The sequence below is a fragment of the Rasamsonia byssochlamydoides genome, assembly GCF_041956645.1.
Source record: "Rasamsonia byssochlamydoides strain NRRL 3658 unplaced genomic scaffold VTN77scaffold_5, whole genome shotgun sequence".
Lineage (NCBI taxonomy): Eukaryota > Fungi > Ascomycota > Eurotiomycetes > Eurotiales > Trichocomaceae > Rasamsonia > Rasamsonia byssochlamydoides.
The window spans coordinates 426,916-450,536 of NW_027192388.1; the positions used below are offsets into that span (position 1 = coordinate 426,916).

General features: G+C 50.0%; 9 protein-coding genes across 9 annotated transcripts; 5 read left to right on the forward strand and 4 right to left on the reverse strand.

The window, feature by feature from the left end:
- Nucleotides 1-66: 66 nt before the first annotated feature.
- Nucleotides 67-5,117, forward strand: VTN77DRAFT_6516 (uncharacterized protein; the record flags this gene model as incomplete). The annotated part of the gene is made up of 5 exons (XM_069422803.1): nucleotides 67-502; nucleotides 574-4,244; nucleotides 4,293-4,371; nucleotides 4,430-4,756; nucleotides 4,819-5,117. The coding sequence occupies 5 exons, from the start codon at nucleotides 67-69 to the stop codon at nucleotides 5,115-5,117; spliced, it is 4,812 nt and encodes a 1,603-aa protein (XP_069281426.1).
- A 451-nt stretch (nucleotides 5,118-5,568) lies between these two features.
- Nucleotides 5,569-6,791, reverse strand: VTN77DRAFT_6517 (uncharacterized protein; the record flags this gene model as incomplete). The annotated part of the gene is made up of 4 exons (XM_069422804.1): nucleotides 5,569-5,679; nucleotides 5,761-5,810; nucleotides 5,877-5,898; nucleotides 6,129-6,791. The coding sequence occupies 4 exons, from the start codon at nucleotides 6,789-6,791 to the stop codon at nucleotides 5,569-5,571; spliced, it is 846 nt and encodes a 281-aa protein (XP_069281427.1).
- A 447-nt stretch (nucleotides 6,792-7,238) lies between these two features.
- On the forward strand, nucleotides 7,239-7,784 carry VTN77DRAFT_6518 (uncharacterized protein; the record flags this gene model as incomplete). The annotated part of the gene is made up of 1 exon (XM_069422805.1): nucleotides 7,239-7,784. The coding sequence occupies one exon, from the start codon at nucleotides 7,239-7,241 to the stop codon at nucleotides 7,782-7,784; it is 546 nt and encodes a 181-aa protein (XP_069281428.1).
- A 137-nt stretch (nucleotides 7,785-7,921) lies between these two features.
- VTN77DRAFT_6519 (uncharacterized protein) lies at nucleotides 7,922-8,782 on the forward strand (the record flags this gene model as incomplete). Its single annotated transcript, XM_069422806.1, has 1 exon — nucleotides 7,922-8,782. The coding sequence occupies one exon, from the start codon at nucleotides 7,922-7,924 to the stop codon at nucleotides 8,780-8,782; it is 861 nt and encodes a 286-aa protein (XP_069281429.1).
- Nucleotides 8,783-13,845: 5,063 nt separating this feature from the next.
- VTN77DRAFT_6520 (uncharacterized protein) lies at nucleotides 13,846-14,523 on the reverse strand (the record flags this gene model as incomplete). The annotated part of the gene is made up of 2 exons (XM_069422808.1): nucleotides 13,846-14,089; nucleotides 14,168-14,523. The coding sequence occupies 2 exons, from the start codon at nucleotides 14,521-14,523 to the stop codon at nucleotides 13,846-13,848; spliced, it is 600 nt and encodes a 199-aa protein (XP_069281430.1).
- An 800-nt stretch (nucleotides 14,524-15,323) lies between these two features.
- VTN77DRAFT_6521 (uncharacterized protein) lies at nucleotides 15,324-17,311 on the reverse strand (the record flags this gene model as incomplete). Its single annotated transcript, XM_069422809.1, has 2 exons — nucleotides 15,324-16,609; nucleotides 16,669-17,311. The coding sequence occupies 2 exons, from the start codon at nucleotides 17,309-17,311 to the stop codon at nucleotides 15,324-15,326; spliced, it is 1,929 nt and encodes a 642-aa protein (XP_069281431.1).
- Nucleotides 17,312-18,387: 1,076 nt separating this feature from the next.
- VTN77DRAFT_6522 (60S ribosomal protein eL30) lies at nucleotides 18,388-18,924 on the forward strand (the record flags this gene model as incomplete). Its single annotated transcript, XM_069422810.1, has 3 exons — nucleotides 18,388-18,463; nucleotides 18,528-18,682; nucleotides 18,829-18,924. 3 exons carry the CDS (start codon nucleotides 18,388-18,390, stop codon nucleotides 18,922-18,924), a joined length of 327 nt encoding a protein of 108 aa, XP_069281432.1.
- A 427-nt stretch (nucleotides 18,925-19,351) lies between these two features.
- On the forward strand, nucleotides 19,352-20,195 carry VTN77DRAFT_6523 (60S ribosomal protein uL16; the record flags this gene model as incomplete). The annotated part of the gene is made up of 3 exons (XM_069422811.1): nucleotides 19,352-19,396; nucleotides 19,517-19,692; nucleotides 19,742-20,195. 3 exons carry the CDS (start codon nucleotides 19,352-19,354, stop codon nucleotides 20,193-20,195), a joined length of 675 nt encoding a protein of 224 aa, XP_069281433.1.
- Nucleotides 20,196-20,967: 772 nt separating this feature from the next.
- Nucleotides 20,968-21,916, reverse strand: VTN77DRAFT_6524 (uncharacterized protein; the record flags this gene model as incomplete). The annotated part of the gene is made up of 3 exons (XM_069422812.1): nucleotides 20,968-21,235; nucleotides 21,324-21,433; nucleotides 21,569-21,916. 3 exons carry the CDS (start codon nucleotides 21,914-21,916, stop codon nucleotides 20,968-20,970), a joined length of 726 nt encoding a protein of 241 aa, XP_069281434.1.
- Between the last annotated feature and the right edge of the window lie 1,705 nt (nucleotides 21,917-23,621).

The following is a 23,621-nucleotide window of genomic DNA, read 5'->3' on the forward strand; positions in this document are numbered from 1 at the left end:
AGAAAGCCACAGTCAATTGCAGATCGAGAGTTTGTTTTGGGCCGCTTGAAGCGATGAGACGCCCTTATGACCAGGACTAACTTGGGACAGCATCTGGCCTGGCTTCTAAACCGCGGTCCATCGCTGTACCCGTCTCTGGACCTGTCGACGCGACCCGATGAAGGCGCTACCACAACGACTGCTGTGAGAACCACAACCAACCCTCCTACTCCAACGAATACAGAATCGACCGGAGGAGCTCCCCCAGGGCCATTGGTGAATTCAAATCAGGCACATCCCAGTACGAATGATTCGGAGGTGATTGTGGACGACGATGGCGATATCGTCATTGCGGACGCGGAGATGGCACGCCTTGAATTCGCGCACAACTCAGCAATAAAACCTCGTCTGCTTAGCTGCATGAACAATCCTCCCTCTGGTACACCTAAGACTCCAAGTACACGCGTGTCTCGGGAGAATGTCAACAAACGGCTCGATACCCAACCGCGGAATTCGGTGAAAGGTTCGATCAAATTATTTCTGATTATTCCTTACGACAAGTTAATTGGAACTAATGTGTGATATTGTCGATAGACTTGGAGACCTTCTCACCGAATCATACGACGCGGAAGACACCCTCCCATCGCTCTGCGTTACCGTTGGATTTGAAATCACCATTCGAAGATGTGGAGTCTATTGACCTCACTGGTGATGTCGAACAGCCTACGTCGTCTGGAAGTATTGAAGCATTTGGAGAACCTCTCCGGTTATGGCGTGAGGACTCTGCATCTCGCACAGAGCCTCTTCCAAAAAGAGGGAAGAAACGGACAAGCGATGAATTCGAATCAGACCTCTTCTCACCCAGGAAAAATTCTCCTCGTATCAGATCCTCTGGATCACCAGCCAAAACCAGAGTGGTGGATGAATTTGCTTCTTTCCCCTCGCCAGGCCATATTGCCAGAACGCCAAAGACACCTGTGCCAGGAACCAACCACCGATCACCCGTGCGTCCAACGCTAAAGAGCAGCGCTACTACCTCTAATCATCGCGGCCGGAAGCGGGTAATTGCTGACTCAGACGATGACGATGATGAAGAGGGTCATGCTGTTAATGAGGTTCGCGGTCCGACTGTGCTTCCTTCAGATTCGGATGAAGAGCTGTATCCCGACCTCTCCAAGCTGTCTCAGCCCAGACGTAATACGTCTCTGGCACCACCGAAGCTTGAGACTAAAGGCTTGACTGAGGTAGCACCTCCCACCAGCAATTACCCACCTCCGAGTACTTCCTCTCACCATGACTCACGGAGAAAGGAGCATGGAAGTGCTGAGGATATTCGTCCCATGACAAATGTCTCAACTCCTTCCTTTTCCCAACGATGCAGGGATGCAAATGTCTCGAGCTTCCTAGAGCTACCACCAGAAGTTGTTGACGGGGCCCTTGCAAAGCTCCGTCGGGAGCTCCAGGCAAATGCGGAGATCGTCTATCAGTGGGCTATGGAAGGAGAGGCACCTCCGTCAGATGTGCTTGCTCAGACCAAATCTCTAAGATCCAGAATCAACGGGCTTGAAGAGCTAAAGATGGAGCGAGCTGCTTATCAGAAATCCGTGGCAAAAAAGGATGATCTTAAGAGAGCAATTATCAAGGCGGTTGAGCAAGGAGGTGATCTGCTGACAAAGACAGCGGAACTGGAAGAAAGTCGGTCTATTGCCAAAGATCTCGAAGAGAGAGAAGCACGGATGGCAGATCTCTTGAAGCTTGTAGACATTGACTTTTCTGACCCGTCACTATCTCGTGTGGCTGGAACTTCAGAGACGAATGTCTTGGTAGAAGCCACGCAGCAATTTCCCGTTCCGCGTCTGCCACAGCCAGTTCAGGATGGGTCAGGCGAAGGTAGTCGAAGCCCAGCACCCAGAGTTCAACAACCATTGCCTTCAAAACCGACTCAGTCCAATGCCACCGCGTCCAGCAAGCCCAATAAGACAATTGTCCTTGATGTGGATGACAGCAATGATTTCAAGTTTGATGATGAGGACTATTTCACTCGGAATATGGGTTCGCCGCCTGCCCTGGGCAATGAAAATGAGATAGACGAGTTTGATCTCGACGCCGCGGACCATGCCGACTTCCTCGAGGCAGCTAACAACTTCGAACGTGCCCATGTCTCATCAACGGAACAGTACCATTCCCCGAGCCGCAAAGTCTTTGCTGAGACCTCGGGAAATATCAATCGGGTCGCGTCGACAAAGAAAGTAACGGCGCCGGACCCCGCTTCCATGATGAGCTATCCTTGGTCAAAGGATGTCAAGGCAGTAATGAAAGATCGCTTCCATCTGCGCGGCTTTCGCCCTAACCAACTGGAAGCAATCAATGCGACACTGAGTGGCAAAGATGCCTTCGTCCTTATGCCCACGGGAGGGGGCAAGTCGCTGTGTTATCAACTACCCTCTGTGATCACCAGCGGTAAGACCAGGGGTGTCACCATTGTCGTATCGCCCTTACTGAGTCTTATGGAGGACCAAGTTGAGCATCTGAAGAAACTAAAAATAAAGGCCTTCTTCATCAACGGGGATGTTAGTGCGGAACACCGAAAATTTGTTGTGAACACTTTGGGGAAACGCACGGCCGATGAGGTCATACAGCTCCTATACATCACTCCGGAGATGATCAACAAGAATCAGACGCTTCGCAATAGTTTAAAAAAACTCCATCAGCACGGGAAATTTGCCCGCCTTGTTATCGATGAAGCTCACTGTGTGAGCCAATGGGGTCACGACTTCCGTCCGGACTATAAAGAATTGGGAGCTGTTCGCGCCGAATTCCCTGGAGTTCCAGTCATGGCGCTTACTGCAACAGCCACAGAGAACGTCAAAGTGGACGTGATACACAATCTAGGGATGGACGGCTGCGATATCTTTTCGCAAAGCTTTAACCGACCGAATCTGACCTACGACGTACTCCCGAAAACCGGAAAGTCAAAAGAAGTTATTGCTCAGATAGCAGAGATTATTACCTCTTCGTACAGGGATAAAGCCGGCATAGTCTACTGTCTCTCCCGGTCCGATTGTGAGAAAGTCGCCGAGAAGCTGAAAGCAGAACACGGTATCAAAGCTACGCACTACCATGCTGGCATGGATGCTGCAGACAGGACGAAGGTTCAACGGGAGTGGCAAGCAGGGAAGTACGACGTGATCGTTGCAACAATTGCTTTTGGAATGGGCATCGACAAACCAGACGTTCGCTTCGTCATTCACCATACGATGCCAAAGAGCCTAGAAGGATACTATCAGGAGACCGGGCGTGCAGGTCGAGACGGGAAGCGCTCGGGTTGCTATCTTTTCTACAGCTACAGAGACTCAGCAATGCAAAGGCGGCTGATCGACAAAGGTGAAGGGAGCTGGGAGCAAAAGAACCGTCAGCGCCAGATGTTGCGAAATGTCATTCAGTTCTGTGAAAACCGGACCGACTGCAGGAGGGTTCAAATCTTGGCCTACTTCAACGAGTCTTTCCGTCGCGAAGACTGCCACCGCTGCTGCGACAACTGCAAGTCAGACGCCGTCTTCGAAATGCGCGACTTCACTCAATATGCTGTACAGGCTATAAATCTTGTCAGTCGTTTCGAGAAACGCAAGCAAGATGTGACTTTACTCCGCTGTATCGATATATTTGCTGGCTCAGAAAAGATCAGTGAGGCCTATAAGAAAATGCCAGAATATGGTGCGGGCAGCGATCTCGAACTGGGAGAGGTCGAACGACTGTTCTTTAGACTTTTGAGCGAAGAAGCCTTGGAGGAGGAGATCAAAGTGAACAAAAGAGAATTTAGCATCCAATACGTTGTCCTAGGGCGAAGAGCTGCTGATTTTGCCAACGGACGGTGCTCGCTCAAGCTCCAAATACGCGTCTCGCCCGATGGGCAGAACAAGCGACCACGAAACTCCAATGTCACTGGAGTGGCTGCTGCTATGGATGATTACCCGCAATCCACCAACGTGCCATCTCCTGTACAATCAGCATCGCGGCGTCGGCAGCCCCGCCAGCGCAAACAGGGCGCTCAAAGGAGACCTGCGCCAGATCATGATGACGATGAGGACGATGAGGACAGTGATGGCTTTGAGAGGATTCGTATCGCAGGAAATCCGACACGACCCAAGAAGAAACGAGTCGTGGGGCCTCCAATTACCGATGATAAGAGGCTGATGGAACTAGACCCAGTCCATCGAATGGTAGTTGAAGATTTCGTTGCACATGCAAAGGAGGAGTGCGATGATGTATGTCGGCCTTCCCCTTCAAGCTTGCAATATCTAATACGTGTTTAGATCGTGATGAATAAGGGTCTCCGCAGCCAACCTTTCTCGAACAGTATCTTGCGCGAAATGGCAATTCGCTTCACGACAGGTAAGAAATCGGCTGTCAACGTCCTGAGCTTCTTTTCTTATACTAAAATGACTCCCAGACAAGGATCAGATGCTCGCAATACCTGGTATCGATCCGGACAAAGTGGAACGTTATGGAGATCAGTTTTTGAAGCTTGTCCGAAACTCGAAACGGCTGTATGAAGATATGAAAAGGAATCAAGGCGCAGAAGATGTCGTACACGATCCGAACCATGATAACGTCGTCGTCATCACAAGTAGCAGCGAGGACGAGTACAGCAGCGGCGAAGAGATTTTCAACGACCCTTCCAGCCTGGATCATCAAACCGTCACCAGCCGGTATTTCGATAACTCTTCTAGTCGGTCCTTACAGAGCAGGTCGACAAGGCCTGCTACTGGCACGCAATGTAACCTCCCTCACTTCTCCTTTTGTCCCCCGATCTTTTCGGCTAACTTTCTTTCCTCGTAGTAACGGACCTCGACATGATACGCAGCACGAGCAGTCATCGCTCAGTCTCTCCATCCGCCGCATCGACCGCATCTCGAGGTCGCCAACGAGGTGGCTTCAAGCGGAGCTGGCGAAAGAGGGCTGCGTCAGCATCAAAGCGGAAATTCTCCTCGGGGTCTTTGCGGTCCAACAAGCCTAATAATAAGAGCGGAGCCAGTGATGGTGGCGGCGGCAGCAGTCGCGCAACGTCTTCAACGAAGAAGGGAGGAAGAGGAGCAGCGAAGCCATCACAGCCACGGATCGAGATGATGCCAGCTTAACTTGATTCATTGTTTTGGTCTTTTTTTTTTCGCCGTGTATGATGCATGCATGTATGTATGTATGTACTGGTTGTTGTTATGTTGTTTTGATGATGGAGGATAGATAGAGGTAGAGAGAGCAGGGAACATGGACGAGGGCATGGTCATGGACATGGATATAGATATCCACGTCATAAATACTATTTATACCCGGCTAATTATATTAAGTATCTATCTAGGTTCGATGTTCTAGGTCTAGGTTCTCGTCGTCTTTGCATCAACATGAGCATGGTCTTTACGGTGTATTTAATTAAATAAATTAAAGGTATGATGAAGATGAATGACAGACATTCCCACACGCAGACTACCATACACAACACGCTGCCTGCAATATTCTATCTATACAGGCTATACATATGTGAATGAAAGAAACTCTAGAATTTTTGTTTCCTTTCCAGATAGAAACGCTGATCTACCTATCTCCTCCCAGAACCTGCCGCACGTGGTTCTTGACCTCGCCCAGGTCAATCTGCTGCCCACGCAGCTTGACCTGAGTGACTTTCCAACCCTCGTATTCGAGGGACTAGTGATACTTGCAATATATTAGAGGAACATACAAAGAGAGAGGTTCCAAGCTAGGGATAAAGGAGTCTGCATACCTTACATAAGAGATGGAAGTTTTAAGGATGATAACGATGTTGATGGTAGTATGAACTAGAGTATGAGATATTCTGATGGAATTTCGCCTAACATGTAAGGATATACCATCTTCTAACAAACCTGGAAGCATATGCTTCCATAACTGATGACATGGCGCAAAAAAGATCATAATGGGATGAATATAGTGGCACAAATATTAAATTTTTAATCAGGGGTTTTGTTTCTCCCATACACTTACTTACTTAGGCCCCCTTACCACCCAGGTATTGCAGAGGCATGCTCTCTCCTCTCCGGCACGGGGTGCTTGATTCACATTCTGTCCTTTAGAAGAAAATCTAGCTCCTCTTTGAGTGGTTGAAGAACATCACGCACAAAACCCTCTCTTGTCTCGGGATCCTCCAAGCTCACTCGCTGGCCTGCAGATACCCATGGAGTATCCAGGCATGCTTGAACTGCTGCTCGGTAACCCGCTGAGCAATCATCCAGTGACTTGATCACACGATCGGCAGTGGTCCAGTCCGTATTCGCATTTACTTCCACGCCACCTGTCAAGTCCCTGGATGTTCGAAATGACTCTATGGACGAGCCGGTATGAATCTCGATAAGAAGGATCCCCAAGGAAAGAATAGTGGGACAGGTGTGAAATTGATTGATATCCGGCCAGTCAAAATCTGCTTGGTCGCCGTCGAACTGAGTCGACAAATAGGGCTTGGTTAGAATAGGGCTGTTTGCGGACTCGTAGAAGAAGGCAATGTGGCCCTTATTCCATCTATTGGCAAGCCACGGTCGTTCGCTGAATTGCAGCAACGAGTTGGCGAATATCACGGCTAGCTGTCTCTTTGTAACCAGGGATAATTTCACCCCGTTAGATAGCAGACTCTTCAGGGATACGGCGGGGAGGCTTTCAACGAAGGAAAGCTCTCTCGGTCGAGACCGCTGCTGCCACAGCTGCGCGCCATTTCCTTCATGATCCTCGATCAGCAGACGAAGCCGAATGTTCCCAAAGCGCCTAGCAGCTTGGAGAACCTTGCACATGCTGCTGACTTTCTGCCGGTCGTAACTAATGGTGCCCCTGGGGGTGTATGAACATCATAATCCAAGAATTGGTTGAAAGAGGGAAAAAAAAGGGTAGCTTGCTGGTCGGCTGAGGAGGACTCTCCGTCAATTGTCGGAGCTTCCCGAGATTCAGGAGTCGGATGAACATCACAGCGGTGATGGCTCGGATGATTCGTCTTCGTCATCTGGGCCTTCTCTTGTTCTCAGTACCGATGATGGAGATGAGACGAATTCGGCGGACAGATCCCTAAGTGACAACGCGTTGCAGGCGCTTATTGACACGGTAAACAAGACTGTAACATCTTAACCGTCTCTCGGCCGCGATTAGAAAACCAGTCTCCTTCAACGAAAATGCAAAGGTGATGAAATTCATCGACAAGGGAAAATCTGCTGATCAAGAAGACGGAGAGGGCATGCAAAGAATTTATGTCGCATGTGAGATGGCAGATCGAGTTCAAACACAGGCAAGCATCTCCAAAACTCCTCGAGAGACTCGTAAACGCTGTTATCTTCCGCAGGAGGAAGCTCGAGTACCGCAAGAGACATCACGAGAAGCTAAGCCACGGAGTCGAAGAGGCATTCACAATCGAAGTACAAGAGCCAGTCAGTTCAAAAGGAGCAGCAGATGAATCAAGGGTGTCTCCAAGCCCGGCTGCTGCGCGACGAGGAATCTCTCCGAAAACTCCCGGCAGCGTGAAGAGCACTTCACAGACGGTTACGTTTTCCGCCACAGAAGCATCATCAATAAATCACCTGAAAGTCTCGCCGTATCCTAAATCGATTGCTGTATCTGCCATGACAAAATCTGCAGTCGCTAGGAGAGGACAGCTTGACGTGCCTAGACCTCCCGACTTCGACGGACCAGACAAAGAAACAGTATGCCCGTACTGTTTTCGAGTTGTGGATAAGAAGGAACTGAAAGATGTATACTGGACGTTCGTCAACCTTTTTTTTTCTGATACCTTCTTGTGAGTAGGTAGGGTTCGAGCAGGCTGCTTACAGTGTCTAGACGCCATTTATCAAAAGATCTCGAGCCATATGTCTGTCTGTTCGAAACTTGTGACAAACAGCGTGATCTCTACCGGACTGTTGAAGACTGGCTCAGTCATATGCAATGGCACCACACGCTCGTGTGGTCCTGTCCAATTCGGGGGCATGAATGGCAGTCTTTCTATTCCAAGGATGACTTTGCCGATCACATACGGTCTCAACACAAGGATACCTTTGCAGATTCTCAGGTAGCCGTTCTGACTCGGAAGAGTGCGCGTCCTGCGTCTGACCTGTTTGGAATTCTCGCCGGTCAGAGTGCTGCCACTTTTGAGACCCAATCAGACTGTCCCTTGTGTCTTTTCTCTGCTGCCGATGCTGATGTTGCAGACACTAACAAACCAGACAAGTCTGACTCTGATAACGCGCTTCTCGCCCCTCCAGGAGCCGGCGATGGCCGGACAAAAATTATCAGAGATCACATTGCTGCACATCTAGAAAGCATTGCACTTCTCTCGCTTCCCGAGAGAGACGATTGTGACAGTGACTCCAGTGCTAGTCGACCGCGAAGTGGGACAGGGGATACCGACCGTACTGACGACGATGATCTCCCGTCGCCAGTTGTCAACGACTTGTACGAAAGCCCTGGAACTGAGGAGCCTGAAGATTGGCCAACCGACGCTCTAAGAGTTCCGCCTGCTGACCGGGATGAGATACATGAACTCTGGCTACTGGTCTTTCAAAGTCTGCACGCGGTGGTCCGAACACCCTTTCCGGATCCTGGGCAGGATCCCACGCTGCAGAAGTTTTTGGAACGAGCAAGACTCGAAGAAAGCAACAGGAGTGGATGGAAAATCGTTCTACCGACTTTGCTTGTTCATGACCCGGATGGGCTCGAAGTTCCAGAAAGTCGATGGGTCATTAGTGGCAAGCCCATTGATGAAGAAGATAATGATGATGATGAATCTTCTACCCAGATATAGCTGTCTATGCTACACTGACGGTTATGCCAACCTGACATCAAGGCCTTTCCAAAAATATGGAATATTGAATGTCCATGTCTTGCGTCCGGGATGAGTAAGTGCCAATTATTAAGGATAATATTTTTCATGCCTGCCATTATTATAGTATATAATACGTATAGATACTCCATGAGATTTAGACAGCTAGTATTATCATGTAGACCAGCCACAGTATAGACAGAGCTAGATTATATAGAAGGGTCTGGTCCATGTATATATACCTAGGTATAGTTAGAGGACAATCCATCGACTTATACATACCTCATATTAGTTAGTATGGGATATCCATCAATGAGCACGATCCTCATTAAATTAACAGCGTGAATGAATATGAATATGATGACATTCCCACACGCAGACTGCTATACTATACACACAACATGCCTTCAATAATATTCTATACAGTTACAGGATATTGTAAATGAAAATGAAAAGTTTAGATATACAGGAAGGAAGCATCTACCTATCCATCATTATGTCACTTCTTCTTCCCCCCCTTTCCCCCTCCACCCTTTTGCTTCTCACCCTTTCCTTTGCCCTTACCTTCGCCTTTCCCACCACCTTTTCCTCCTCCACCTCCTGCTCCGCCAGCACCCGCACCACCTCCAGACACAATCCGCACTTTACTAACAGGCAGCGTATTCACAATCTCCACATCGCGCCAGGCCTTGAGCAGCTCCGCCTCTCGCGCGCGCATCCTCTCTGCCGTTCCGCGGTCGAGGCCATTCGCGACGTCCTCTGCTATGGCCTTCTTGCCCACGCCACCTCCGGCACTACCGCTCGCCTCAGCGATCCAGTGGCCTAGGATCTCTTTCACGGCTTTGCCCTTCTTCAGACTCCCTGGTTGGAGCTTTGCGCGGTACTTGTATCGACCGAGCGCGGCCCAGGGCGCGGATACGGGGAGTGCGGCGAGGACTTCGTCTTCTGGCAACGGAGTGCCCACCAAAGCTGGTAGCCAGGAGAGGTCCTCTGCTTCTGCCTTGGCTGTTTCTTCGTCGTACTCGTCTTCGACCACGTCTGCTCCGCCAGCGGGAGCACCACGCTGGAACTGCGCCTGGCGTTTGCGCTCTGATTCCGCGGCGCGATCGTGTTGTGCCCGACGACGCTGTTTCTGCGCCTCGAGTTCGGCTTCCCGTTTGGCTTTGGCGGCGGCGGCTTCGGCGGCCTTGTTCGCTTTGGCGTTGGAGCCGAGCAGGCGGAGGGCGAGCTCGCGCTCTTCTTCGTCTTGGTCGGCGTATTTCTGCGCTGCTTTCTTCGCCTTACCCTTTTTGCCGCGGACGGATGTAGCAGCGGCAGGGGTCTGTTTCGCTGGTGGTTGTTGTTGTTGGGAGGATGGTGTCGTAGATCGGGATGGCGTGTCGTCGGTAGTAGGAGTGGAGGATGATGTTTTGTTAGTAGTCTTTTCGGCAGACGATTCGAGAGGTTTGCCTTTCTTCAGAAGCCTTCGCTCGTGAGCGGAGAGGTATCTCTTTCCCTGTGGGCGCTTTGAAGCGGAGGAGTCAACAGTCTCCGCAACAGAAACGCTGTCATCTAGAGTCGCCCCCTTGTCATCGTTCTGGGGAGTGTGCTCCTGCTCCTCTCCCTCATCCGATTCCTCGTTATCTTGCCCTTCACTCTCCTTCGCGGGGTTTGCTTCCTCCGTAGCTTTTGAGCTCTCTGCATTAGAAGTCTGAAGTGGGTTAGACCTGATTTCGTCCTCATCTTTGTCACTGTCAGAATTTGAGCTTTCGTCTGAGCTTTCACTCTTTTCTTCGTCGGCTGCTTGCTCATTTCCGTCCGCAGTTTGTTCAGCGGCTCCATCTACACCCTGCTCTTCAGCTGTCTTAGCGTCCACCTCCTGCTGAGACACGTCCTCAGTCTGAGGTTTGGAAGTCTCTTTGGGAGTTTCATCTACAGCAGCATTCTCCTCCACTTCTGCAGGTTCCTGGAGACGATGTTTCCGATGGTTCGGAACGCTCTCCTTGCTGAGTTGGAACATGACCGCAAATCCAAGAACCAGCTGGCTAGGCGCGAGGTAGTTTTTCTCGCCCTTGATCACAAACCCTCCCGTGGCCAAGAGCTCCCCTCTCTCATTCGTCTTCGACACTTGGTGCGCATGAACCCACCACGCGGGCATAAGCGCCTTCGACTCCCACGCCTTTGACGTGGCGACTGAAAGGCTTCCTGCCTGCGACAGGGTCCCTGGAGGAATCGGCGCGTCAGGCGTCCCCTCCTTATTCTTCACGATGACCGGAGTGGCTCCGTCGAGATCAGCATGAACGAAAACGTCTCCCTTTTTGAGATAGCGTCTGTAAAGGACTTCATGCTGATGCGCATCGCGACCACTGTTCTCTCGATTAGATTTGTGCTCTAGATTAGATTGTAAATAAATTATACTCGTAACTGTGTTATACTCACCCCAGAACCAAGTACCCGTCAGAAGAGATGAAAAACATGTACTTCTCGAACCAGAAAGGCTTCCGCGCAGGCCGCAAAATCTGCTTCTCCTGTTTGAGACTGCGCTTGAGATCCTCGGTGACTTTCTTTTCCTGACTCTTGAGCGCCTTTTCAGATGACTGGATGGTCTTTTGCTCCTTCACCGCCGCAGCCTTCTTCTGCTCGTAGTACTGCGTGGCATTGGCCCATGGGGACAGACCCAGATCGATGTCGACCTCCAGGGATCGAGAAGCGCGTCGTGCCTCCTCCTCCACCTTTTCGTCGCTGTCTTCGTCAGACTCTTCGTCTTCTGAACGAGACCCGTAGGCTTCGTCTTCCTCTTCCTCTTCCTCCGCCCCATAGCGGGCTTCTCCCAGGATCAAGGTTATTGTGTTCTCGTAGAGTTTCAACGGCAGCTTGATGATCTTCGCGACGGGGTTGTTTCTGCCCTGCTCCATCTCGATCAACCGTGCAATTTCCACCCAGTCCATACCCTGGGCAATAAGTCCGTTAACAGCGTCCATGGCCTCCTGGACCCGATACACATTGGCCTCGATCGCTTCTGCTTTGCGGATGTGAAGCTCTTGCGCCTCCTTGAGAGCCCCGACGCGCTTCTGATGCTCGGTCCTTGCCGCCTCCAGCTTCCTTCTCGCAGCTTCTTCATGCTCCGTCAGCCGGGATTCCAGCTTCTGCGACTCGATCGACGAGAAATACTCGTCGACTGTTTTGTTGAACCCATCGAACTCCAAAACCGAGAATTCGGGCTTCCCTTCAAACTGTCGAGGCTTGAAGGGATGAAAGTCCTCGTACAGCAATTTCTTCTGCTTTGAGGGATCCTCCGACGCTGACTCCTTTGCCACGATATACCCTGGATGCCTATCGCCTACGGAAAGCTGTTTCCTGACTAGATCAGCTTCCTGCAAGACTTCCATGACCTTTTCGAGAAGCTGATCATCTTGCAGGACCTGCTCGGGGCGTATGCCCGAATCGAACTCTCTGACCGCAATCGCATGGTCCAGCAGGAGCGGCGGAAACTCAGGGAAGCCATGCGTCAATGCCTTCCTCAAATGATCGGCCTGCTTCTTTTTCGCCTTCTTCGGCGCAGTCTCCGCAGCTTCCGCCTCAATCGCCTTCTGCAGCGTCTGCTTCAGCCTGTCGAGCGATAACTCGGGAACCCCATTGTAATTCTGCTTATTCGTCACCGTATACTTCAGCCCGACTTTGACCTCCTCCTGATCGCCGCCCGCAGGCACCTGACGGAACAGTGCGATAATCTTGTATTCACCGTCCGTGAGGATGATGTTACCGCCGGCGAAAAATTCCAGGAACAGGTGGTAGAGGCCGTCGCTGAAGACGATGTCAATGATTCTGTCGGTCCCGATCTGCGAAACGGAGGTCACTCGTCTCGACTTGAGGAACTTGCGCAAGCGCGACACGAAGCCGGAGGGCGCGCTCGCGGTGGTGCGCGAATACTCGGTGAGATGACATCGGAAGCCGGAGTCGACAATGAACTGTTTGCGATGGTCTGGTTTGGCGAGTTTAAAGAGGAAGATGCGCTAGATGAGCCGGGGCAAGTCAGTAGTCGTCAAACCCGGTGAACGCAGCAGCAAATGCAGATGACTAGGGAGTGCCCTACCGAAGAAAGATCGTATATATTTGAGACGCGCAGGCTGGTCAGCGCGGCGTTGAGCTCCTGGGAGATGACCTTGACATCCAAAGATGAAAACCTCTGCTTCATCCTGGAGTCTTCTTTCCTCCCAATCCGTCCCTTTTCTCTGTCTTTTGCTTTTTTCTTTCCCGCAGAAATTCTTTTCCGAAAGACGCGACAGTTAAAGCTTCCGCGCAGGAAGAAAAAGGTCAGTCCCAATGCCAGAGAAAAGGAAAATTGTCCTTTCTATTCCCCTGTCGGCTTGAAATTAATTGGCAAGAGAGGGAAAGACAGAGCTATTCATTGACGCGCAAAGAGGAGGGGAGCTGACCCTCAGCAGTTTGTTCCTCCGTGACGTATGCGGGGCGGACTTTTTGGTGGGCGGATTTGGTTATGGATCAGACGACCGTCTGACTAATTCTATACAACGCAGGAGTTACCACGCATGGAATAATTATGGTGCAAATATCATTTTCAATTTTCATTTTCACGATTTCTATTGTTCAAGTGGAAAGTTTAGAGGTAGCCTTCTCCATGATCCATGAAAAATTCGATATCACAGAATGCGCAACTGGCTTGATTTTTGCAGGCTCAATAGAGCAGGCATGCTGTAGGAAGGACAAATGATTATAAAGGTTGTATCTTTGATTTCGACCTGGTATGCTTGTCTAGCATAGTAAGAGAGACAACACACACACATCGTAATTCTATAGATCATGAAATAGGCCTCTTTCACTGGCAAGAGAACATAGAAAACGCTCACAACGCAATCGGGCTATCAGAATGAAAAATGACAGCAAACAGACAGACAAACGGAAAAAAAAATAATCGCGCCAAGCCCAGCTTTTCTTGCCCAAAAGAATATAAAAAAGGGAATTAATGGAGTCTCATCAATCAACACGGAATGAAACCAACACAGAACTCTCCCTGGTGCCCCGAACAGAGAAACTGGCACAAGACGCTACAGTCCCTGCCGTAACCCCTCGGCCAGCCTCCGCTTTCCAAACTCCCATGCATTCAGCAGACCCTGCTCAGACAGGTCGATGCTCTTCATATTGGGCACGTCAGGGGGAGGAGCGCGGCTGACGCGCGAGGCGATGAGGACGGGGTCAGTTTCGAGGATGATGCCGTCGTCGATGATCTCGTCGACGCAGAGGGCGACAAGGTCGTAGTTTTCCACGATCGTGCGTTTGTCTGTTGCGCCTCTGTTTGCGAACTCGAGTCAGTGAGGATTCACACAGATAGATAGAGAGATATATATAAGAACAAATGGGGAGACGCACTTGAACAAAATCCCCAACGCATCCCGCAACGACAGCACAACATTGTACAGCAAAACCTCATTCTCCTCCGCGCTGCCCACCACATACAGCATCACATCGCTCTCGACCTTGAACACGACCACGCGGTTGTCGTACAGGATCACGTCGCTCGTCTGCTTGTTCGTCTTCTCCATCAGGCCCTTCTCGAAGGCCTTCTGCTCCTTCAGCGTCGGATAGGGGTTCGCGCCGGGGTAATTGGTCGCGTTGCCCGCCGGCGGGTGCGGTGGTGAGTAGTATTTGGCGAAGATGCGCGAGTGGTCGTCGGTGGACATGATCAGCACCGCATTGACGGCGAAGAGGGAGAGTGGGCCGGGCATGGTGGGCAAAATATGTTTTTCGTCCTAAATCTTCTTTTTTTTTTTCCTTGTTGATATGGCTTGACTGAACGCCCGGCTGATTGTTGTAGCTGGGGGTGTCTGATGTCTGTCTCCGCAGCGTGGCCGATCCCGCTTGAGCGAAGATGGTTGGTCGGTTGATTGGCTGTCTGCGGATGCGCCCCAACGTTGTTCCGGACAGCAAGACGACTTCAACTGTTAAATGATTCAATCTACACACATGACATGAAGACTACGGCTGACGTATCTAATAAACATGGATGCTATTTTGAAAGCCAATTTATATAATCGCACTCTCTGGAAACTACTCCAACAGAAACAACCCACGAAGAACAGGCTACCTCGAGCAATGACGGTTGCAGGTCCTCATGAGTAGAGTCAATTGAAAGAACAGCAGACAGCTGTAGGCAACCAAGGCAACCAACTGCCAGCCTTATCACGGCTGCAGCCCAAGATGCATTGGCTTGAGCGGGATTCCCGGCGCAAGAGGCTTCCAAACAAGGAGTAAGCAGGAGTAAAAAAAGCTATCATACATCACAGAAGGGGAACAAAGGAAATATATGAACATTACAAACAGTATCACATCAGATGGGTGGGTATTTAGCAGATAGAGTTTGGGAAAAAAAATCTCAACTCGCACATTCAGAGAGATAGATCAGATAGATCAGACAGACAATGGTGACATCACACGTAAGCTAAACGATTGTCGTGACATGCCAAGGAAAGTATATAAAAAAGAAAGTCAGTCGTGCGCAGAAATAGGAAATATATCAAAATCAACGTCAGCTTTGGACACTTTCCTCGTCTTTAGGACGGTAAAACCAGGAGATTATGCTGTTGCGATTAGCCTTTTTCTTGGTAGACTCATCATCTAATTCGTTCTCCTGGACGAGTCGCAGGGGCCGCAGCTTGTTCTGCTGCATCACAGCACCCGGATAGTTGGTCATTCCACTGCTGTTGCGGCTGGGAGGAGTCGATACAGCCCCCGTTGAGCTGACCTCAGCATTGGCATCGCTGGAGAGACTGTCCGAGCTACTGTGCCTTTTGCGCTCTGTCTGGCTACCGCTGCCCTGGGATGGAGCACGCCGGCCAGCACTCATGCTGGGAATGTAGCTGGAGCTAAAGATGCCGCTTTGTCGGGAGCCGGGTCCCATGGTGGTCGGACTCATGGGTCCGCCAGAAGAGCTGCGACTGCCTGCAGGCCCACGATACATCTGACCGACAACCGCGGCCGCCGTGCCGTCGGCGGGTTGGTCGGAGCGAGTCCTTCGGTGAGCGCGCACGGATTGGGAGCGAGCCAAAGGAATGCTAGGAGCCGTCTCCGGATTCTCATGGGGCGTGGGACCAGAGCTAGGTGGTGGCATGTAGCTGGTAGGACGGGGTCTAGGCTGAGGGCGGTTTGCTTGGCCGGTCACCACCGACTTGGCTCGTTGCAGAAGACCGGCAGGTTGGTCATCTTTCTTTGGAGGAGTTGGTGGAAGTTCCTTGTCTGTCTTTGCGGTCTTGGTGGTGGGCACCGGATTGTCACTCTTGTCCAGAATCGTTTCGAAGCCCTCATGCTGCAGGAGGCGGCCAATGATTCTCTCAATGTACAGGGTAAGGGCCTTGTTTTGGTCCTTGAGAGCCCTGATCTCTGCCTCCAGTTTGCGGATCTCCGCTGCGCTGCCTTCACCCACGGATTCGAGCTCCTCTGCCAGGGAACCCGGCCCGTTGCGAGATTGGGAACCTCCCGGAGAAGAGTGTAGGAAATCGCTTTTCGTAAAGTCACCATTCAACGTCTTTTCGCTCAGAAGCAGCTGGTAGCTCTCGTTGTCTTCCATCAAACGGGCATTGGCCATCCGGGCCTCCAGGAGTTCTCGTTCCAGCTCCTGCTGGCGACCACCGCCCTTGTTCTCCATCTCCACAAGCTTGATCTGCGATTCTGCCAGTTCCAGCCGTAGAGATTCAATCAATTTATCTTTTTGCAAGAGCAACTGCGAGTTACTCCGGGACGGGCTGCGCTCCAGCTGGGAGGAAGGCGCAAACTGTCCGTTATCGACATCCGGAGAGGATCGATTGCGAAAGCTTGCTACCCAGAGAATCAGCATCGGAGAGGGTAGTCTGAGAAGGCTATATAGACAAACTTACATGATCGAGAAACGTTTTTATCCCCCTCTGTGTTCGCCCTTTCTTTCTGGGCAAGAGACTCCTTCAGACGCTGGATGGTCGCCTGCAGCTCTTCCTCCCGACTCGCCTGCTGTTCCTTGTCCTGTAACATGGCATTGCGCTCCTGCTCGTGCGCTTGCTCGAGTTCACGCAGCTGGCGAGCGTGTTCACGGATTTCCGCATTCAAGGCTTCAATCTTGCTGTCCTTCTCGTGAGCCAGGTCCTCGAGCTTTCCTTGTTCGGCAATCGCCTCATCCAGGCGCATTTGGAGGACCCCGAGCTGCTTTCGATACTGCTCAGAAGCATCTTCGGCCTTCTGCAACTGCTCCTTCAGCTCCTCGATGAGGGCAGCGTTCTGTGCCCGCGCCTCCTCGTCGGACGAGTCCGTATTCGAGATCTTGGGAATACTAGACACGCTGAGTGTCGATCGACCGGGCTTGCGAACGGCAGCGCGTGCCGACACTGGCGAAGCGCGACCGGATGGCGTTCGTTGAAGGCCGTTGGGGGACTTGGATGGATTTCGGGCGTGCCCGACAGCAGGACTGTCGGTCGTTGAAGACCGGGGGCTGGCCCCGCTCCCGGTCCCAGTCGTCCCATTCCCGGGTTTCCTGGGTGTCGCAGACATGTCAAGAGACACCGAGGGTGGTTGATCTCGCTGGGATGCGTTCGAACGATCACAGGCTGCGTATCTGGGGGGTTGCAGGAGATGATCTGGAACTATGTGGTTCGATTTAAGTCTTGTGGCAATGATCGACCCTGTGGCTCAAAGCGGTGAGAAGGGCCGAGTTACGGCTCAACGCAACAATTGGTCGAGGGGTGCGTGAGATGGCAGAATGACTCTTGACTGCTGGACACACGCCGACCAGCTTGGAGACGATGAAAGGGGATCTGAAAGGTATATGATGATAAAGGGGCGGTTTATAATTTTATTATTCGGGGCCGCTGAGGTGGCCGGCAGCAGCGTCTAGTGATAGTCAAACGCGCTGTTTCCGTACGCACGGGCTTGACAGGCATACCTCCAGGAGGGAGTCCCTTTGCTGCATCTGTGGCTAGATTCTTCTGGGAGATGTCCTTATTGGACGGGAGTCTTAAATAACTCCTTGTCTGTCTTACGGGATACTCTGCGGTAGTATTATTATGATTATTATTAGCAAACTCCAATAACGCAAGTTATGATATGATGCATTCTTCCCCTGGGAATGGTGTCCCGGGGGCCGAAGTCCGCCCCAGGCCGTCAGCTTGGGATCAACCATGGACAGCAGGACAGACAACATTCCGCACTCCGCCACCTGGCAGACATGGCAGTGCTTTTTTCCTATTATTATTTTCCTTCCCTCTCACTGGTGGTAATGACAAGGAGGATCATGTCCCCGCCCCTTGTGTTCTGAAACAGGCAGTGTTTCTCTTGAGCCTTGCTTATCTCAATGACGCACTAAACCTAAATAAGAAGAGATTGCTTATCTAAGATCAGCATGCATCTGTTGCAAACAACACAAACAGCACAACCGAAAACGGCCGCTGAGAGCGGAACGGAGAAATATCCCGCCGGGCTCCCACGCCAAGCCCACACACCACTCGTCAAAAAAAACTCCGGAATTATGACTTCTTGATCCCACCTCCATCCAAACAACAACCCGGCCGGAGCGCACCCTTTTCCTGTCAAAAGTCTGGAAGTCTACTCAAGACTTTAATCGCGTCGAGATGGCCCCCAAGAAGACCAAGAAGTCCTCCGACAACATCAACGCCCGTCTGGCGTTGGTGATGAAGTCCGGAAAAGGTACGCTATAATCTGATGCAAATAATCGATTTATCGCTTAATGGCACGTTCTGATATCGAATAGTCACCCTGGGCTACAAGTCTACCATCAAGTCCCTCCGTTCTGGCAAGGCCAAGCTGGTCATCATCGCGGCCAATGCTCCTCCGCTGCGCAAGAGTGAGCTCGAATACTATGCCATGCTCAGCAAGACCCCGGTTCACCACTTTGCCGGCAACAACGTAAGTAGTTTCCCTGGTTTTTCTATTGAAATATCCCCCGCAGTGCTTTAATAGCCTCTACGGCTTCCCTGCTGCTGGGGCACCCTGCGAAGAAGCCGCGATGGTGGCTTTGGAGGGTAACACTCATGGCTGACTGTCTTGTGCAGATTGAGCTCGGTACCGCCTGCGGTAAGCTGTTCCGCTGCTCGTCCATGGCTATCCTTGATGCTGGTGACTCGGACATTCTCAGCGGAACCCAGTGAGGGGTGATGATTTATCGCTTGATAGCGTAATCCTACTGGAGAGGTTCATGTTAGATAAAAGAAAGCAATATATACCCCTGCGTGTTGGGCAGTATCTAATTGTGTCTGCTTTTCTTTGAATTATTTTCGCAAATCGTAGAATTGTAATGCGCAATGCGCCTCGACTTTCTTGATAACTGATTGAGGCTTAATAATTGTAATCCTGATGTAGTGATTGCTGAATAAGCAGACCGGAAAAAACTTGCCGGTGGAGTCGCTTAGGGTTTAGGGCTTTGCCACAAATGACTCGACTAGCGTCTTGCTTGGAAATCAAACCGGGACGGAACGGCCAGTGACTTCAAACCTCTCGACCGCCGTCCAACTTTCCATCTCCAACTCCCCATCTCATCGTTCGCAGGAAGTGCAGTTCCCATTTCCAGCAGTCAAGATGGCCCGTCGTCCTGCGAGATGCTACCGCTACTGCAAGAACAAGGTGCGTTTGGATCCTCTCTGAGTTGGATTGTGGGGTGCGACACGTCCAGACGACTTCTCGCTGAATTTTCTGAACAAATATACTCCGTACTTGGTCGAACAACATACTGACCTCGTCTAGCCTTACCCTAAGTCGCGGTTCAACCGTGGTGTTCCCGACCCGAAGATCCGTATCTTCGACCTGGGACGTAAGAAGGCCAACGTCGATGACTTCCCTCTGTGCGTGCACATGGTCTCGAACGAGTACGAGCAGCTGTCCTCTGAGGCTCTCGAAGCTGCCCGTATCTGTGCCAACAAGTATGTGCAGGAAGCCTGATTTCGATGTCGCATTACTAATACTTCGTAGGTACCTCGTCAAGATGGCCGGTAAGGAAGGTTTTCACCTTCGTGTCCGTGCCCACCCCTTCCACGTCGTCCGTATCAACAAGATGTTGTCGTGCGCCGGTGCCGATCGTCTCCAGACCGGTATGCGTGGTGCCTTCGGCAAGCCCAACGGCTCCGTGGCTCGTGTGAACATTGGCCAGATCCTTCTGTCGGTCCGCACCCGTGACTCCAACCGTGCGATCGCCGTCGAGGCTCTGCGCCGCTCCATGTACAAGTTCCCTGGTCGCCAAAAGATCATTGTCTCCAAGAACTGGGGCTTCACTCCTCTGCGCCGTGAGGAGTACGTCAAGCTGCGCCAGGAGGGCCGTGTCAAGATCGACGGTGCCTACGTGCAGTTCCACCGCGAGCACGGCCGCATCGAGGAGAACATCAAGCGCTTCCCGGAGGCGTACGAGAGTGTTTCGCAGGAGGCATGAAGATTGACGACCTTGACCTTTTTATCCGTTTGATGTCTTTTCGCCGGGCGGAGTTAACTGGTTCGGTCTGAGGTAGTTGTATTAAGATATTCCAAGAATATTTCAAGGATATTCCGACGGAGGTATCCGTCTGCAGGGTTCTACTCAGGAATGATAGAATCTGCTTGTATCTACTATTGAATAAAACATCTACCCAGGCAATCATCCGGACGCTACCTATATAAAGTATTGCAGATTAGTTCGTAGGCGGGTTATATGTAGAGAACATTCCTGACTCAGATTTCATAGAATGTGCTCTATGGTCCGTCAAGAGTTTAGCTGAAAGACATGACATGACATTCCCTTTGTCAATATATAGCGCATGGCCTAGTAACACAAGTACTATCAACAGCGTTAGACATCCTGCATAGTGATGTATTATACTACTATACTGTATATAAGTCAGCTACATCAGGTATGAATTCATCAGCAGCAGCATGAGATACATTTATCTGCAATGTACTCTATATAATCTCTTACAGTTGGATCACTAACGTTTGTACAGCACGTATATAAATAATCTCAAAGTATCTGACAACATAACATTACATACTTGGTACTCTCTAAATAGGCACAGTCACAGTCAGAATGAACAGATAATGTAATTCAATGTCTGTAAATATATCCATACTCCTTCTCTTGTAGGATAAACACGCTCCTACTCCTATCCCTTGTGTCCCTCTACTCGTCAATCTCTCCTCCTGCTGCTCCTACTACTACTATTACTACTCAACTATGCTATCATCCCCGCCCAGACACCCGAAATCAGCACACTCACGGTGACAGCTAGCCAGTTCCTGCCACTGCTCAACTCATCGGCTGAGGCATTCACTGACGGACTCGCGGACGACGACGTCGTCGTTGACGTCGAGCTGGACGATGACGACGATCCTGGGGCAGTATTCTTGCTAATAACGCCTCCTTCAACACTCGCCGGCGAGACACTCGTGCCAGTGTTCGCGGCAGCAGCTTTGTATGCGGCAAGGGTGTTACCGGATGAGCTGGGTGATCCATTAGCAACATGTTCGAATTGAATGGGTAAAAAAAAGGGGAAGGGAAGAGAAGAGGAGAGGGGATGGAAAAACTTACGGCGGATTGATCACCATCGCCATCCCAGCCTGGCAGTGCGACAGCTCCGTCTGCGAACAGTACAGCCAGATGGGGTTTGTGTCGTTGATGGTGATGGTGAACATGTTGTCCTAGAAGCAACACAATCAGTATCTATCTTATCATATATGTACGTAGTTAGAGACCAGGCAGTGGTCATGACATGACCCAATCCAATCCGATATATACAGGATCCATGATGTGTATGGGTATATATGTATACGTACAGCAACGCCCCCACTACTCGGCACAAACCCACTAAAAATCCCTCCACCAGTGATAGGTTTGCACGGAGTATCAAAACTCGACTGCACGACGGAATGATTGACCGGGTAGAAGTGGAAGTTGACTTTGTCGCCCACGGCAGCCGTCAGCGTGTCCGGTGAGAAGACAAGGCCGTTTTGGCCGACGTTGACGTCGTGGACATTTGTCGACGACGAGGAGGATGCAGCTGCGGAGGTGGTTGTGGCTGTTGCGGAATTGCCACTGTAGTCGTATTGGGCGTAGATAGTTGGTGAAAGGGAGAGGAGAGAGAGGAGGAAGAAGGAGGTGGATTTGAGGGTGGGCATAGGCATGGCCGGTGATATCAATTAGTGTATCGATTCAATTCAATTGAGTTTTCTGTCCGTGTCTTGCTGATATTGTCTTTTCTTTGTTGAATTTATATATGTAGGTATAAATAAAGATATAGTTTTATATATAGATCAAATGAGACAGTTCTCCGTGTGAGGAAAGAAAAGACACGAAAAGACAAGACAAAGGATAACGAGCTGCTTGAACGAGCTGACTATAAATAATAATAGATAATAATAAAAATAAACTGTATTTATATGCAGCATACAGTCTATACTCTGATCCGTCTACGTCAGGAAGTTTCTATTCTATACTACCTCAAAATGGTATATCGAGTATACCTAATCGAGAAATCTCTTCGTGGTTCCGATAGTCGGAACAATTACCTAGGTAGGCACTGCAATACAAGTTACCCCTCCTGTGATGCTGACAGTCTCTAGTTCGATATGTCTGTGCGCACAGCGTCGAGTATAGATCGTATAATTTCATTTGTATACGGCTGGATAGAGTCTAGATATCTAGTGAGTAGTCCCAGCATACAGCATAGCATATATGCCATACCTACCTAGGCAGGTAGGTAGTTGGTTGGGATATTATCACATCAGATAAAACGAAACGTCTTTCCAAATCTAGATCCTGGGGCTGTGCTTTATCCCCCACAGGATCAGCATAGCACCAGCACCAGCGTTAGCCCAGCATCCTACCTAGGTAGGCAGGTACCTAGCGGAGAGTCCATACGCTTTCATACTGGAAGACGGACCTCTTACTCGTTTAGGGAAATAAGCAAACAAATGATAAAAATAAACTGATGCTGGCTGTCTGTCTGCTGTGTAGGTAGGTACTGACCTGTGTTGAGTTGACAGCGGATGCATACTTCCGACTATTCTCTGCTGTTCTACTGTATGGAATGGTCACAACATAAGCTTACTTACTAAATTACTGTCTATGACATATTCTGGCAGCCAGACAGATAGAAACACGAGGAGAGAAAATCCCCGGCAGGTAATACATGTGCAATGTATAAAATCAAGTATAATAGTTCGTTAGTTACATCTAGTAAGTTAATATGGTATATACATACCTGTAAGTAAGTAAGGTTCTAAGGTTCTCTCGTTTCGTTCCGTTCCGTGTTGTGTCGTTTCCCCATTTCCAGTATATGCATTTCTTGGCTTACTGTTCTTATTTGGTGTGGTACACAGTATTGATATATTATTGATACTGATAATACTGATGGTGATCTTATTGGAGTCAATACTTTCTGTTGAATATTAATTAGGTAAAATATGAATTAGACACTGTCTCTTTCTCTGTTCTATTGACTATAGTGAATTTTCGCTCATTTGTGCAGAAGTCGACTTCAATTGCATATCTTTCCTTTTCTTTTTCTTTTTAATTTTTTTAATTTTTTTTTAACAGTGGAACGCTGATCCATCCATTTATTCAATACGTTAGCCATACATAGTGATTATCTGGCTCATCTAGAGATAGATAGATAGATAGAGATAATCATCAGCATTTTGTCCTGTTTGTTAAGTAAGCACACGTATGTATGTAAGTACAGTAGGTCCGGTATCAAATATGACCATACTATAATGACGACATTTGCAAAGCAAACAGTGGGGGATATTATTAACCCTCAAAATTTATTGAAGTCCCTGTCAAAGTCAAATAATCACACAGACTGCTGACACACAGACAGCTAGCCAG